The sequence below is a fragment of the Somniosus microcephalus genome, chromosome 10, assembly GCF_052327205.1.
Source record: "Somniosus microcephalus isolate GS21.2 chromosome 10, FLI_Smic_1.0, whole genome shotgun sequence".
Classification (NCBI taxonomy): Eukaryota; Metazoa; Chordata; class Chondrichthyes; order Squaliformes; family Somniosidae; genus Somniosus; species Somniosus microcephalus.
In genome coordinates, this window is record NC_140996.1 from 201,908,000 (window position 1) to 201,921,141 (window position 13,142).

The 13,142-nt window shown below is 44.6% G+C and overlaps 1 protein-coding gene across 1 annotated transcript in view; it reads left to right on the top strand.

The window, feature by feature from the left end:
- Positions 1-13,142, top strand: part of fchsd2 (FCH and double SH3 domains 2) — a 267,174-nt gene that overhangs the window by 33,931 nt on the left and 220,101 nt on the right. The window contains 1 exon segment of the mRNA XM_085999451.1: positions 9,377-9,422. Coding sequence (XP_085855577.1) covers positions 9,377-9,422 — 46 coding nt within the window.

Sequence of the window (13,142 nt, forward strand, 5' to 3'; positions counted from 1 at the left end):
ATTCTGCTTTCACAATGTTTCTGGTAGGGCATTACTGTGTAAAGAAATAAATCTCTCAACCCCTCACTTTGTTCTTGGGATGATCTTAAGTATATGCCTTTTAGTTACTGAATCACTGGCCAGTGGATATAGATTTTCCTTATTTACCTGATCAAAGCCCTTCATAATTTTGAACACCTGTGTCAAATTTCCTCTTGACCTTCTCTGCTACAATGAAAAAGTCCCAGTTTCTCTAGTCTCTACTCATAACTAAAGCCACTTATCATTATACGCCATCCAAAACTTGACACCGTATTCCAAGTTGGCAGAAGCAGTAATTTGCATGGTTTTGGCTTTAGCTCTTTGCTTTTGTTTTCTGTGTGCCCATTTATGAAACTCCGATCCCAGATGCTTTTTGTTTCAAAATAGCTTTTACAAATTCTACTCCCACTCTGAGATTTAAGTAACTGCACTTCCAAGTATCTCTGCTCTTCTACATCTTTATGATTTATTCTAGATGTCCTCTCTCTTTATTCTTCCTTGCCAAATGTACAAGCTCAAATTTCTCTGCACTAAATGTAATCTATCTATCTGCACAATCTATTAACTTGTGTATTAACCTGATGTTGTTTACAGTCCACTTTAAAGTTAACAACATTCCCTACTTTTGTCATCTTCAAATTTTAGTATTGTGCCTTCTATACCCTAGGCCAGATCATCATTTATGTATAATATATACAGAGCATTGGTTCCAACACGGAACCCTGAGAGACACCACAGTTTCATGCTCCAGTCAGAAATCATTAGCCACAATGCTGTTCTGTCATCCTTTAACCAACTTCCTAACATGCCACATTCCTTTACTACCATGTGCCTTAATATTATCAACAGCAACTAAGCCTATCCATCACCAAAACAACTATTCCTACCTATAACATTGCCTGCAGTTGTCATTCCCACCACCGCTGAAACTCGGGTAGAATTTTGACCTCTTTTTGTACCAACATCCCATGCCCAAAGTATGTCTGAAAGACGTTTGAGCTGATAGTGGGTTGGGCTGTTTTTTAGACCTCCCTGACCGCCACCTAAACCAGGCGATAACCCCCTCATTTACTTGTATAAGGGGCCTAACGCCTGGTTTAGGCCCCCTTGCCCAAATTGGATAGGGTTGAGTGGAGCAGGCGCCTGCTCCGCTCAGGATTCTTCAGCAGCTGGAAGATTTTTTTGAAGAATTAAAAATTGTTGGTTTGGAGCTAGGAGGAGCAGGAGTGCTCCTTGACTCCACAGTCCTCCGAGCAGCCGCTGCCACAACTGCCCAAGGGTCTTGCCTTCGGGCTGCTGCTGGCGATGCAAACAGCCCACCTTCATTTTCTTAAAATGGGCAAAGTACCTGTGGAGACTTGCCGGGTGCTGTCAGCTTGTCCAAATACTATTAATGAGGCCCAATTTTGGGCTGGCCTCTGGCCTCCGGCCTCCAGGTTGGACACGTGCTTTGTGCGCGGTGGACATTTCAGGCCTGCAAACTTACCTAAAGGAAGTTCCACCCTTCTCTCTCCAATGTCTTTTGTCACCTCCAAGTTTGACTTCTCCAGTACTCTCCTTACTGATCTCCCGTGCTGCACAGAATGCAAAGTCTCTCCATCCTCAACTCTGCAGCACATATCCAATTCTCTGCTAAGTTTACCCATCATTCTTGTTCTCCCTTTCCCCTGCTGGCCGTCTGACCCATACAGCATTAATTTCAAAATTCCCTCATTTGATGAATTAAAAAAAAAAAAATTTGTTCATGGGATGTGGGTGTCACTGGCAAGGCCAGCATTTATTGCCCATCCTTAATTGCCCAAACTCCATGGCCTTGTCTCACTGTACCTCTCCTGTCTCTTCCAGCCCTCGGTCTCATTGGTCTTCTGATTCTGGCCCACTCTGCATTATCCTTTCATGCATACATCTTTCCCCATGCAACATTCTTGGTGGCAGAGCCTTCATCCATCATAAACCTATATTCTGGAACTCTCCTAACCCCCTCTGCTTTGTTGCATGTATCCTCTGTTTCAGAAGCATTCGCTTCCCATAACTTGTCCGTTTACTCCTGGTTTTATTTTGCCGCCCACTTTTATGATTGGTCTTGGGATGTTTTGGCATGTTAAAGATACTAAGTAAGTACAGTTTGTTGTAGTTGGGTTTCTTGGATTTGATGGCAGGTTTGTATCCCCACCCCTAACCAGATATCTAGTATAAATCCTGAAACTAATTATAAACCACTGCGTTCTTGCATTAATTAGGAAGGAAGTAAATTCACTACTTATTGTCTCAGAAAGAAAAAACAGAGAATGTGCATTTGTATAGCTCCTTTTACATCCTCAGAACGTCTTAAAGCGCTTCAGAGCCAATGAAGTACTTTTGAATTGTAGTCACTCTTGTAATCTACAGAAACACGGCAGCTGATTTGCGTGCAGCAAAGTCCCACAAGCAGCCTGAGATGAATGACCGGATAATCTGTTTTAATGGTGTTGATTGAGGAATAAACGTTGGCCAGGATACCAGCAGAACACCCTTGCTCTACATTGAAAAGTACTGAGGCGGCAGACGTGACCTCGTCTACCTGAAAGATGGCACACAACAGTGCAGCATTCCCTCAGTACAGTACTGAATTGTTGGCCTGGATTATGTGCTCAAGTTTCTGGAGTGGGGCTTCTGGAGGACAACCTTCTGACTCGGAGGCAGAAGTGCTACCACTGAGTCGAGGCTGACAATTCCATGCATTTCTATCACAATTTATTGATGTGATCCAGTCCTTTAATCAATTCATTTACAAGAACAACAATTTATATCACCCCTCATACCAGAGTAAATGTCCCAACAGAAGGCACGGGGGGGGGGGGGTGAGAATAAAAAAAAAAAATTAGAGATGGGGCTGGAGGAGGATTGGAGGACAGATGGATTGTGGATGGTGATGATGGCCATTTTGAAAGGAACAGGCAGGGTACCTGACCAAAGGGAACTATTAAAAATGTGGACAAGCATGGGGACATTTGAGTGATTAGGAGTTGACTGCGGAAGAGATTGAGGGAACAGGAGGTGAGCTTCACGGAAGAGGTGAGCTTGGACACAATGGGGGGGAAAGGTGGGACAGAAGCTCCAAAGTGATGGGGGATTGGAGGTAGTGTGGGTGTAGAGAGGCCACGATCAAAGGGAAAAAGTAATGGCAGATGCACAGCCACGCACAGTCTCGGAGGCCAAGACCGTGTGTAAAAGAAGCCACATTTGGTCTTTGCTTTACAGGATGATCCTGGATTAGTAGGAGGAATTGCCTAAAGATACCGAGACACAGCAATGCTCGACTTAGCTGAGCCAAATCTGGTAAGGAATGACTAGACCAGTTGTGCAATAACACTCTAGAAGCTCAACACCATCCAGCACAAAGCAGACTGCTTGATCGTCAGCGCCTCCACCGCCTTAAACATCCACTCCTTGCACCACCGGCACACTGTGGCTGCAGTGTTTACTATCTACAGGATGCACTGCAGCAACTCACCAAGGTTTCTTTGATAGCACCGCCCAAACCCGCGACCTCCACTGCCTAGAAGGACAAGGACAGCAGGTGCATGGGAACACCGTCACCTTGAAGTTCCCCTCCAAGTCGCATACCATCCCGAATTGGACACTCTTCCTTCATTGTCAAAATCCTGGAACATCCTACATAACAGTATTGTGGGAGCACCTGCGCCATAGAGACTGCAGTGGTTCAAGAAGAAGGCTCAGTACCAATGCTCCCTTTAAGCTGCGCTGCCATGCTGCGCTCTGCAGCTCCCGCGCAGCCGGCTCACTGGCTTTTAAATAGGGAAACCATGCATGCACTGTATTTTGAATAGGCCACGCAGCCCCTTAAAGGGGCCACGCATCCAAAAAAAATTGAAGGGAACATTGTTCACCACCACCTTCTCAATGGCAACTAGGGATGGACAATAAATGCTGGCCTTGCAGGGATGCCTATATCCTGAAAATGAATTTTTTAAAAAGACTGTGATGATGGGCCTCTAAGATTTAGCTACTTGATTTCAACTGAAGTGCTGATATTTTACTGCACATTATAGGGAAAATAGTGTTGTCTGCCTTTTAGTAAAGTATTGTGCTTTGGAAATGTGCTGTTAATTCCTGGGGCTGTGCAGTTCTATAGTGGCATTACTGCAAAATATTCTGCAAGGTGCCAGAAATATTTTGTATAGAATGTGTGATTATACAATTTATTTATCAAGCCTTTGATGTCATCCATTTTCTCATTTTTCTTTACATTGTTTTTATGAAGTTGGTTTGCAATATCACAGTGTTACTGAGGTATTGGACCTTGACAACCCTAAACGCTTCCCACTAGTTATGTTACCTAGCCTATATTTAGAACAATAAAATGCTATTTACAGGAAACTTTGGTTTATCCGGAGGCTGTTTGTCCGGAAACCTCGATCTACCGGCAGAAATCAGGAGCCATTTTGTTAGATTTTTTTTCTTCTCGTGGCTTTGTTTTCAACAGTCAGGCTCTGGAAAGTCTCTCCGAAGCTGTTGCTAAGCTACAGAGACGCTTCCAAGGTACGGGCCGACTGTTTATAAGCTGTTGCTAAGCAACAATGTTTGTTGTCAGATTTGGAGATGAAAACCTCCGTATGCTTCAACATTAACTTTGTATGTCCGGCAGTTTTGATAGATCGGCAACAGGTCGGTGCCGGATATAACAAAGTTTCCTATACCTGCCATCCCTTGGCGCCGCACATTAATTCAATGAATAGCTAAGTCCCTTGGCTTCTGGTTCAATCTGTGGCCTGCTGAGTCAGCTCAGATGTGCTGGCATTGAGCACTACAATTTACCATGGCGGCCTTTGCTGGGTTAGGGAGAGCAAAATTGATCTCGGTTTCCATTCCTGATCACTAGCGACTCCGGCTCTAAGTGCATGCATTTGAATGTTAGGTGAGGACAAGATTCGGTAGGCTGTGATATTCCCAGCACATGAATAGTGGCGACCTGGGAGGCACACCAGAGGCAACTGGCATCATGGAACTGTACCCTAATGAGAAGTCAACTCTTTTAGGAATGAAAGGGTGAAATATTGGCAGAGAATCAGACAATAAATGTATCACTTGCATGTTTCAAACAAAGGTATGCTAAACATGAGCAGCGTTGCCATCTTTTTAATCAGTGCAGTATTGCAACTGTGATTTGAGTGAGATACGCCAAGTTGGATTGCACAGTAATGACTGTTATGTGGGAGAAAGTGTTCTGGAAATGCCAGAAGTTCATAAAAACTTGTTAAATATATGGATAAACTAATTGTACTTGATCTGCATTTGTTATTTTCTAATTTCTCCCTTCTCCAATCACCCCATACTGTGTGCTGGCATTTATGTTATGGTGATGTCAGGTTGTCGCCAAAACAATCTTCTAACTGGCTTCTATGCAGTTCTATTTTTTTTTAATATTCGTTCATGGGATGTGGGCATCGCTGGCAAGGCCAGCATTTATTGCCCATCCCTAATTGCCCTTGAGAAGGTGGTGGTGAGTCGCCTTCTTGAACCACTGCAGTCCGTGCAGTGAAGGTACTCCCATAGTGCTGTTAGGGAGGGAGTTCCAGGATTTTGACCCAGCCACAATGAAGGAACGGCGATATACATCCAAGTCAGGATGGTGTGTGACTTGGAGGGGAACTTGGAGGTGGTGGTGTTCCCATGCGCCTGCTGCCTTTGTCCTTCTAGGTAGTAGAGGTCACGGGTTTGGGGGGTGCTACCGAAGAAACCTTGGTGAGTTGCTGCAGTGCATCTTGTAGATGGCACACACTGCAGCCACGGTATGCCAGTGGTGGAGGGAGTGAATGTTTAAGGTGGTAGATGGAGTGCCAATCAAGCTGGCTGCTTTGTTTTGGATGGTGTTGAGCTTCTTATGTTGCTGGATCTGCACTCATCCAGGCAAGTGGAGAGTATTCCATCACACTTCTGACTTGTAGATGGTGGAAAGGCTTTGGGGAGTCAGAAGGTGAGACACTCTCTGCAGAATACCCAGCCTCTGACCTGCTCTTGTTGCTACAGTATTTATGTAGCTGGTCCAGTTAGGTTTCTGGTCAATGGTGACACCAGGATATTGATGGTGAGGGATTCGCCGATGGTAATGCCATTGAATGTCAAGGGGCGGTGGTTAGACGCTCGTTTGTTGGAGATAGTCATTGTCTGATGCGAATGTTACCTGCCACTTATCAGCCCAAGCCTGAATGTCGTCCAGGTCTTGCTGCATGCGGGCATGGACTGCTTCATTATCTGAGGAGTTGCGAATGGCACCTCCTCACTGTGCAGCCATCAGCAAACATCTCCACTTCTGACCTTATGATGGAGGGAAGGTCATTGATGAAGCAGCTGAAGATAGTTGGGCCTCGGACACTTCCCTGAGGAACTCCTGCAGTGATGTCCTGGGGCTGTGGTGATTGACTTCCAACCACCACAACCATCTTCCTTTGTGCTAGTTATGACTCCAGCCAGTGGAGAGTTCCCCCGGCCCCGATTCCCATTGACTTCAGTTTTACTAGGCCTCCTTGATGCCACACTTGGTCAAATGCTGCCTTGATGTCAAGGGCAGTCACTCTCACCTCACCTCTGGAATTCAGCTCTTTTGTCCATGTTTGGACCAAGGCTGGAATGAGGTCTGGAACCGCGTGGTCCTGGCGGAACCTAAACTGGGCATCAGTGAACGGGTTATTGGTGAGCAAGTGCTGCTTGATAGCACTGTCGACGACACCTTCCATCACTGCTGATGATTGAGAGTAGACTGATTGTGCGGCAATTGGCATTATTGGATTTGTCCTGCTTTTTGTGGACAGGACATACCTGAGCAGTTTTCCACATTGTTGGATAGATGCCAGTATTGTAGCTATACTGGAACAGCTTGGCTAGTGCCACGGCTTGTTCTCAAGCACAAGTCTTCAGCACGACAGCCGGGATGTTGTCAGGGCCCAACGCCATTGCTGTATCCAGTGTGCTCAGCTATTTCTTGATATCATGTGGAGTGAATCGAATTGGCTGAAGACTGGCTTCTGTGGTGGTGGGGACCTCCGGGGGAGGCCGATATGGATCATCCATTCGGCAATTCTGGCTGAAGATGGTTGCAAACGCTTCAGCCTTGCCTTTTGCACTCATGTGCTGGGCTCCACCATCATTGAAGATGAGAATATTCATGGCGCTTGACCTGAATCCATGAGACTTCATGTGGTCCGGAGTCATTAGTTGTTTAATGGTCCACCACCATTCGCGACTGGATGTGGCAGGACTGCAGAGCTTTGATCTGATCTGTTGATTGTGGGATCGCTTAGCTCTGTCTATAGCATGCTGCTTCCACTTTTTAGCATGCATGTAGTCCTGTGTTGCAGCTTCCTCAGGTTGGCACTGCATTTTTAGGTATGCCTGGTGCTGCTCCTGGTATGCTCTTCTACACTTATTGAACCAGGATGGGTCTCCTGGCTTGATGGTAATGGTAGAGTGAGGGATATGCTGGGCCATGAGGTTAGACTGTGGTGGAATACAATTCTGCTGTTGCTGATGGCCCCAGCGCCTCATGGATGCCCAGTTTTGAGCAGCTAGATCTCTTCTGAATCTATCCCATTTAGCACGGTGGTAGTGCCACACAACATGATGGAGGGTGTCCTCAGTGTGAAGACAGGACTTCGTCTCCACAATGACTGTGCGGTGGTCACTGCTACCAATGCTGTCATGGACAGATGCATCTGCGACAGGTAGATTGGTGAGGGCGAGGTCAAGTAGGTTTTCCCCTCATGTTGGTTTTCTCACATGTCGCAGGCCCAGACTGGCAACTATGTCCTTCAGGACTCTGTCAGTAGTGGTGCTACCGAGCCACTCTTGGTGATGGATGTTGAAGTCTCCCACCCAGAGTACATTCTGTGCCCTTGCTACTCTCCGTGCTTCTTCCAAGTGGTGTTCAACATGGAGGAGCACTGATTCATCAGCTGAGGGTGGGCAGTAGGTGGTAATCAGCAGGAGGTTTCCTTGCCCATGCTTGACCTGAAGCCATGAGACTTCATGGGGTCCAGAATCAATGTTGAGAACTCCCAGGGCCACTCCTTCCCGACTGTATACCACTGTGCCGCCGCCCCTGGTGGGTCTATCCTGTCGTTATGCAGGACATACCCAGGGATGGTGATGGAGGAGTCTGGGACATTGGCTGAAAGGTATGATACTAATGAAAAGTACACCCGTGAAACGTCTTAACCTGTCTTCTATTTATAGATGCTGATTAGCCCGTGTATTTCTATTATTTTCTGTTTCTAATGCAGGTGTACTTTTGGTTATAATCACTGATTTCAATACTTTAAAATGCCTAATTTAAAACCTTTGTCATTCTTCCTGTTTTGTCCCTGCTTTTCTTTAAGAAAGTGTCTATATATTTCCAGAACAATAAAAGCAAAAGGTGTTGGAAATGTACAACTAATCTGAAAAGAGAAAAGCCCATTTAATTTTTGCAATGGACACCCTGTCTTAGACTCGGTCTGAAGAGCAGGGTTGACTTAATGGAATATAATTTATTTTGCATAATTTGCATGCAGATAAACCGTGACCAGGAACTTCTGATAATATGGAAATCTTCTGGTTTTGTAGATTCAACTTTTTAAAATTCTTTCTTGTGTGGTTGTCCTCCAAATTACAGTAATCATTTAGTACAAGATAACTTCTAGAAAGGTAATATTCAGGTCTTGTACAGCAGGGACAACTTGCTGAGGTTTTCTTAGGCATCTCCCTGCCCACCCCCCCCCCCCCCCCCCAAACCCGGCCCCTGATTTATGGAACCACCTCTTGCTGGTTCCATAAGTGCATGAATAGTGCTAAAATTATATCATTCTTGCTACATCTACAGGTCTGCCAAAAATATTAGTGACCACATAGGAAAACCTATTTTTCTTGTAGCTAGCTGCATCTTTAGACGACAAGAGGAAAACTTGAAAGGAATTTATCTGCAGTGTATTCTGTGTTCAGCTTAACTTGAATGAAGAAAAACAGAATAACAGCTGGGATTTTAAAAATCCTATGGAAAATTGAAAAATGAAGTTTTCACCTGCCTGATCATTGCAAAGGGTTCTATGACTTCTAATATTGTAGCTTCCAGTCCTAGAGACATCGATTCACTGCTCGTCATATGTCTCTTAATTACAATATTGACTCCGTTATGAGGCTAACTTTTACAATGGAAAATGCTCAACTCTGAAGGACCATGTTAAGATGAAATGCAGAATGAGACATGGTTAATGATCAGTGGAGTTATTTTCTGGTTTTACATCTTGTATGTAATTACAAATGTATTGCTAATGTTCTAGTATTTTTCCAAATTGACTTCTCTTTGTTCCTTTTCTTCCAGGACTTTTAGTCAGAAGAGAATTGCAATTGAGAAAGACTATGCTCAGGTAAGGTGTGAGTGAATTCTTCTCTCTCTTTTCGGAGGCTTAAATATTGTAAAATAGTAGAACCCATTTTTAAATTGACAAACCAAAGCCCATTGTAAAGGGCTATCAAGTGAAATGGAAGACAAGGTAAATCAGTAAGTGGTGATTAGGTGAATTCAAGCTTGTACTTTAAAAGCCTGCAGTTTGTAGGAGGAGGGGATGGGTGAGTGAGTTATAGAGTTTGACAATTTTGAGATTCTAAGAAGAAATTGAGTTTTGAGTAGGTGACTATGTGATGAGTTTTGACTTCAACAAAGAGGAGATTAGGAGGAAGAGTGTGTTTGCACTTGTAAGGACAGTTAAGAGGAACTATAATAGTCTCAATAAAGTAGTCAAAATAAATGAGAGCGGTGAGGACAAAGAAAAGGGTGAAGGGTATAACTGAAGATTGCCTATCCGACCAGCTTTTTCTTGAATCCTTTTCAGGAGTGTGCAAGAGGTACTAGATAAACTTCTCAGATATGGGAACAGAACTCCAAGTCTTGGACAGATGTTGGCTTTATAGAGAAGTGTTTAAGGGGGAAATCATTATTTGGTGCATTTGAAGGCTCCAGACAATGGAGGAAATGTGGAAATTTCAGATGAGCTGGGCAAAGAATGAGGTTGGAGCTATCAAAGGTAAGAGGTGGTTATGCTTGCAAGAGATGTGAAGAAAAAGTACTTGGAACAATTGAAAGAAAATTTTCATTACTTATTGAAGGACCTAATGGAGATCAAGTTGTAGGGATTCAGACATTGCACTGCAAGATGACTGGATGTTGCTCAGCACCCTGAACTGAAATTCTTAATGGAGTGGAGCAACAAGAACAATTTTAATTTATATAGTACCATTAATAGCAGCTAAATCCAGGAAGGGAATCATCAGGTGGGGTGGTTGAATGCTTGGTGGAAGAGATTGGTTTTATGAAGATGTTTAAAGGTGGAGAGGTGAAAAAATTTAGGAAGTTCGTTCTAACGAGAAGGACAGAGGAAGCTGAACTCTGCCTTCAATGATGGCATGAAATAGGGAGTGGAGGGGTGACGGGAAAGAAATCAGTCAGATAAATGAAATGTTCGAGAATGGATGTAGGGTGGGGCAAGACAAGACCATGGAGAGATTGAAAGACAAGGAGAAGGATTTCAAATTTAATGTATTGAAGGATTGGCAGCCAATGTAGGTCAGCAAATATGGAGCTGATGGATGACTGGGGACTTAATGTGAGACACTATGGGCTGGATTTTACCTTGGATCCGGAGGTCGAGGCGGTACTGCTGGTTTTCGGGTTTCAGTCCCGCCCCCACCGATGTCTGACAAACAGACGCTATTTTCCCTTGATTGGCCTTGTTAAGCCCGTCCTGCAGGCTTGCCGGCCAATTAAGGGAAAGCCGGTGTCAGATGACATTAGTGCATGACGCTTCATCTGCCAGTTTTGTTGAAGTGACAGACGCCATAATTCTTTGACAGATGATTTGACCGTGTTTGACAGCATTGAGGTGCTGTCAAACACTGACAATCACTGTCCAAAGGTGAGCCCTTTCAACCAGGCTCTCCAATGACTCTCTCCTTAGGATGAAACAGATGGCAGCTGCATGTGAGATTGCAGAAGCCATCTGCCACTTTTCCCGATGAGATTAGGCTGCACAAACACATCACAGTTTGTCACCTGCAGAAGCATCAAACCACAGTTTAAAAATAAAAAAATAAAAAAAAAATTCCCCAACTTTCCCTCATTTGTCATACTTACCAGTGTCCCATTGCAGCCTTCACACTACCTCTGCAGTTGTCATTTCTACAGTTACAGTACAACAGACCCACAGCTCGCCTCACTTACCCTGGTGGGGTTTCCCGACGTTGGGAAGCCCGCAGCAGTAGGCGCAAAATGGGAAAAAGCCTCGTAACAGGCAGTTAATTGACTCTAATCCCCTTCCCGCCACTAGGAGCCGGGGACCCGCCTCCTGGGAAGATTGTTTGGAAGCGAGTTTTGAACCCGCTCCCATTTCTTACCATTTTGCCACCGTCCCGCCTCCAAAGCCGCCCCCTGAGCGCTGGCAAAATCCTCCCCTATGTGTGGCAGTGTTAATGGAGGATAGGCGGCCAGAGTGGTGGAGTCTGGAGGTGTTAAAGGCACGTACAATGATTTTAGTGGCAGAAGCAGACAGTGTTGCAGAGGTGGAAGTAGGGGGAATATTGGGTTTAAGTTCATGTTTGTTTTGAACCAGTAACTCCACTGGTTACTCCCGTTAGCTTTTTCAATTTATTAATTACAAAGGTTTTAACTCTCAGAATTTTAACACTTTCTTTCTGAAAACCAAAGTAATATTGCTGGTTAGCTCTCACCCAGTAAGAGTAACACTGATTCTGTCAGGCTTCTCTTTCACACTATGGAGGAATTTTAATCTCCCCTTCCTGCCCCTGTGGAACCAGAACCAGTGTGGAAGGGGCAGTTAAACACCTCAATTAGATCACCCCATAATCTTTTCTACTCGAGGAAATATAAGCCTAGTCTATGCAACCTTCATAATTTAACCCTTTTAGCCCCAGTATCATTCTGGTGAATCTGCACTGCACCCCTCCATGGTCAATATATCCTTGCTGTGGTGCAGTGCTCCGAGCTGAACGTAGTACTTCAGATGGAGACTAACCAGAGCTTTATATAACTAAAATAACTTCTTACATTTGTATTCCAGCCCCCCTTGAGATAAAGGCTGACATTTGCCTTTTAAAATTATTTTTCGTACCTATAGATTAGCTTTTTGTAATTTCTGTAGAGGGACTCCAAATCTGTCTGCTCCTTCACAGTTCCTACCTTCTCACCATTTAGAAATACTCTGACCTGCCTTGGGTCCAAAGTGGATGACCTCAAATTAAACTCAATCTGCCATAGTTTTGCCCACTCACCTAATCAAGTCAGGATGAGTCAAAGTTTCCTCTAACAGAACATCATGAAAATCAAAGCCATAGAGGTTTCATTGCCATCATAAAATCCTTTATCACTGACATCTGTCTACCTCGCATCTCAGAATCACAGAAACCCCACAGTGCAGATAGAGGCCATTTCGGCCCATCGAGCCTGCACCGACACATATCCCACCCGATCCCCGTAACCCCTACACCAACACATATCCCACCCTATCCCCGTAACCCCACTGCAAAACTTTGGTGGATTGTTTAATGCAGAGTTGGACTTTAAATCCTACAATCCAGCAGTCACCAGAAATGTTTACTGCTGCTTACAGAAGGTTGTGGGTTCAAGTCCCGCTCCAGAGGCGTCCGCACAAAAATCTCAGCTGACACGTCCAGTGCGGTACTGAGGGAGAGCTGCACTGTCGGAGGTGTCGGCTTTCAGATGAGATGTTAAACCGAGGTCCCGCCTGCTCTCTCAGGTGGATGTTAAAGATCCCATGGCACTATTTTGAAGAAGAGCAGGGGCGTTATCCCTGGTGTCCTGGCCAATATTTATCACTCAAGCAGTATAACAAAAAAAACAAATTATCTGGTCATTATCAGATTGCTGTTTGTGGGAGCTTGCTGTGCACAAATTGGCTGCCGCATTTCCTACATTACAAAAGTGACTACACTTCAAAAGTACTTCATTGGCTGTAAAGTGCTTTGGGACGTCCAGTGGTCATGAGAAAGGCGCTATATAAATGCAAGTCTTTTTGCTTCCTCTCCTCCCACCACCTTATTGCCACTGAAACCTT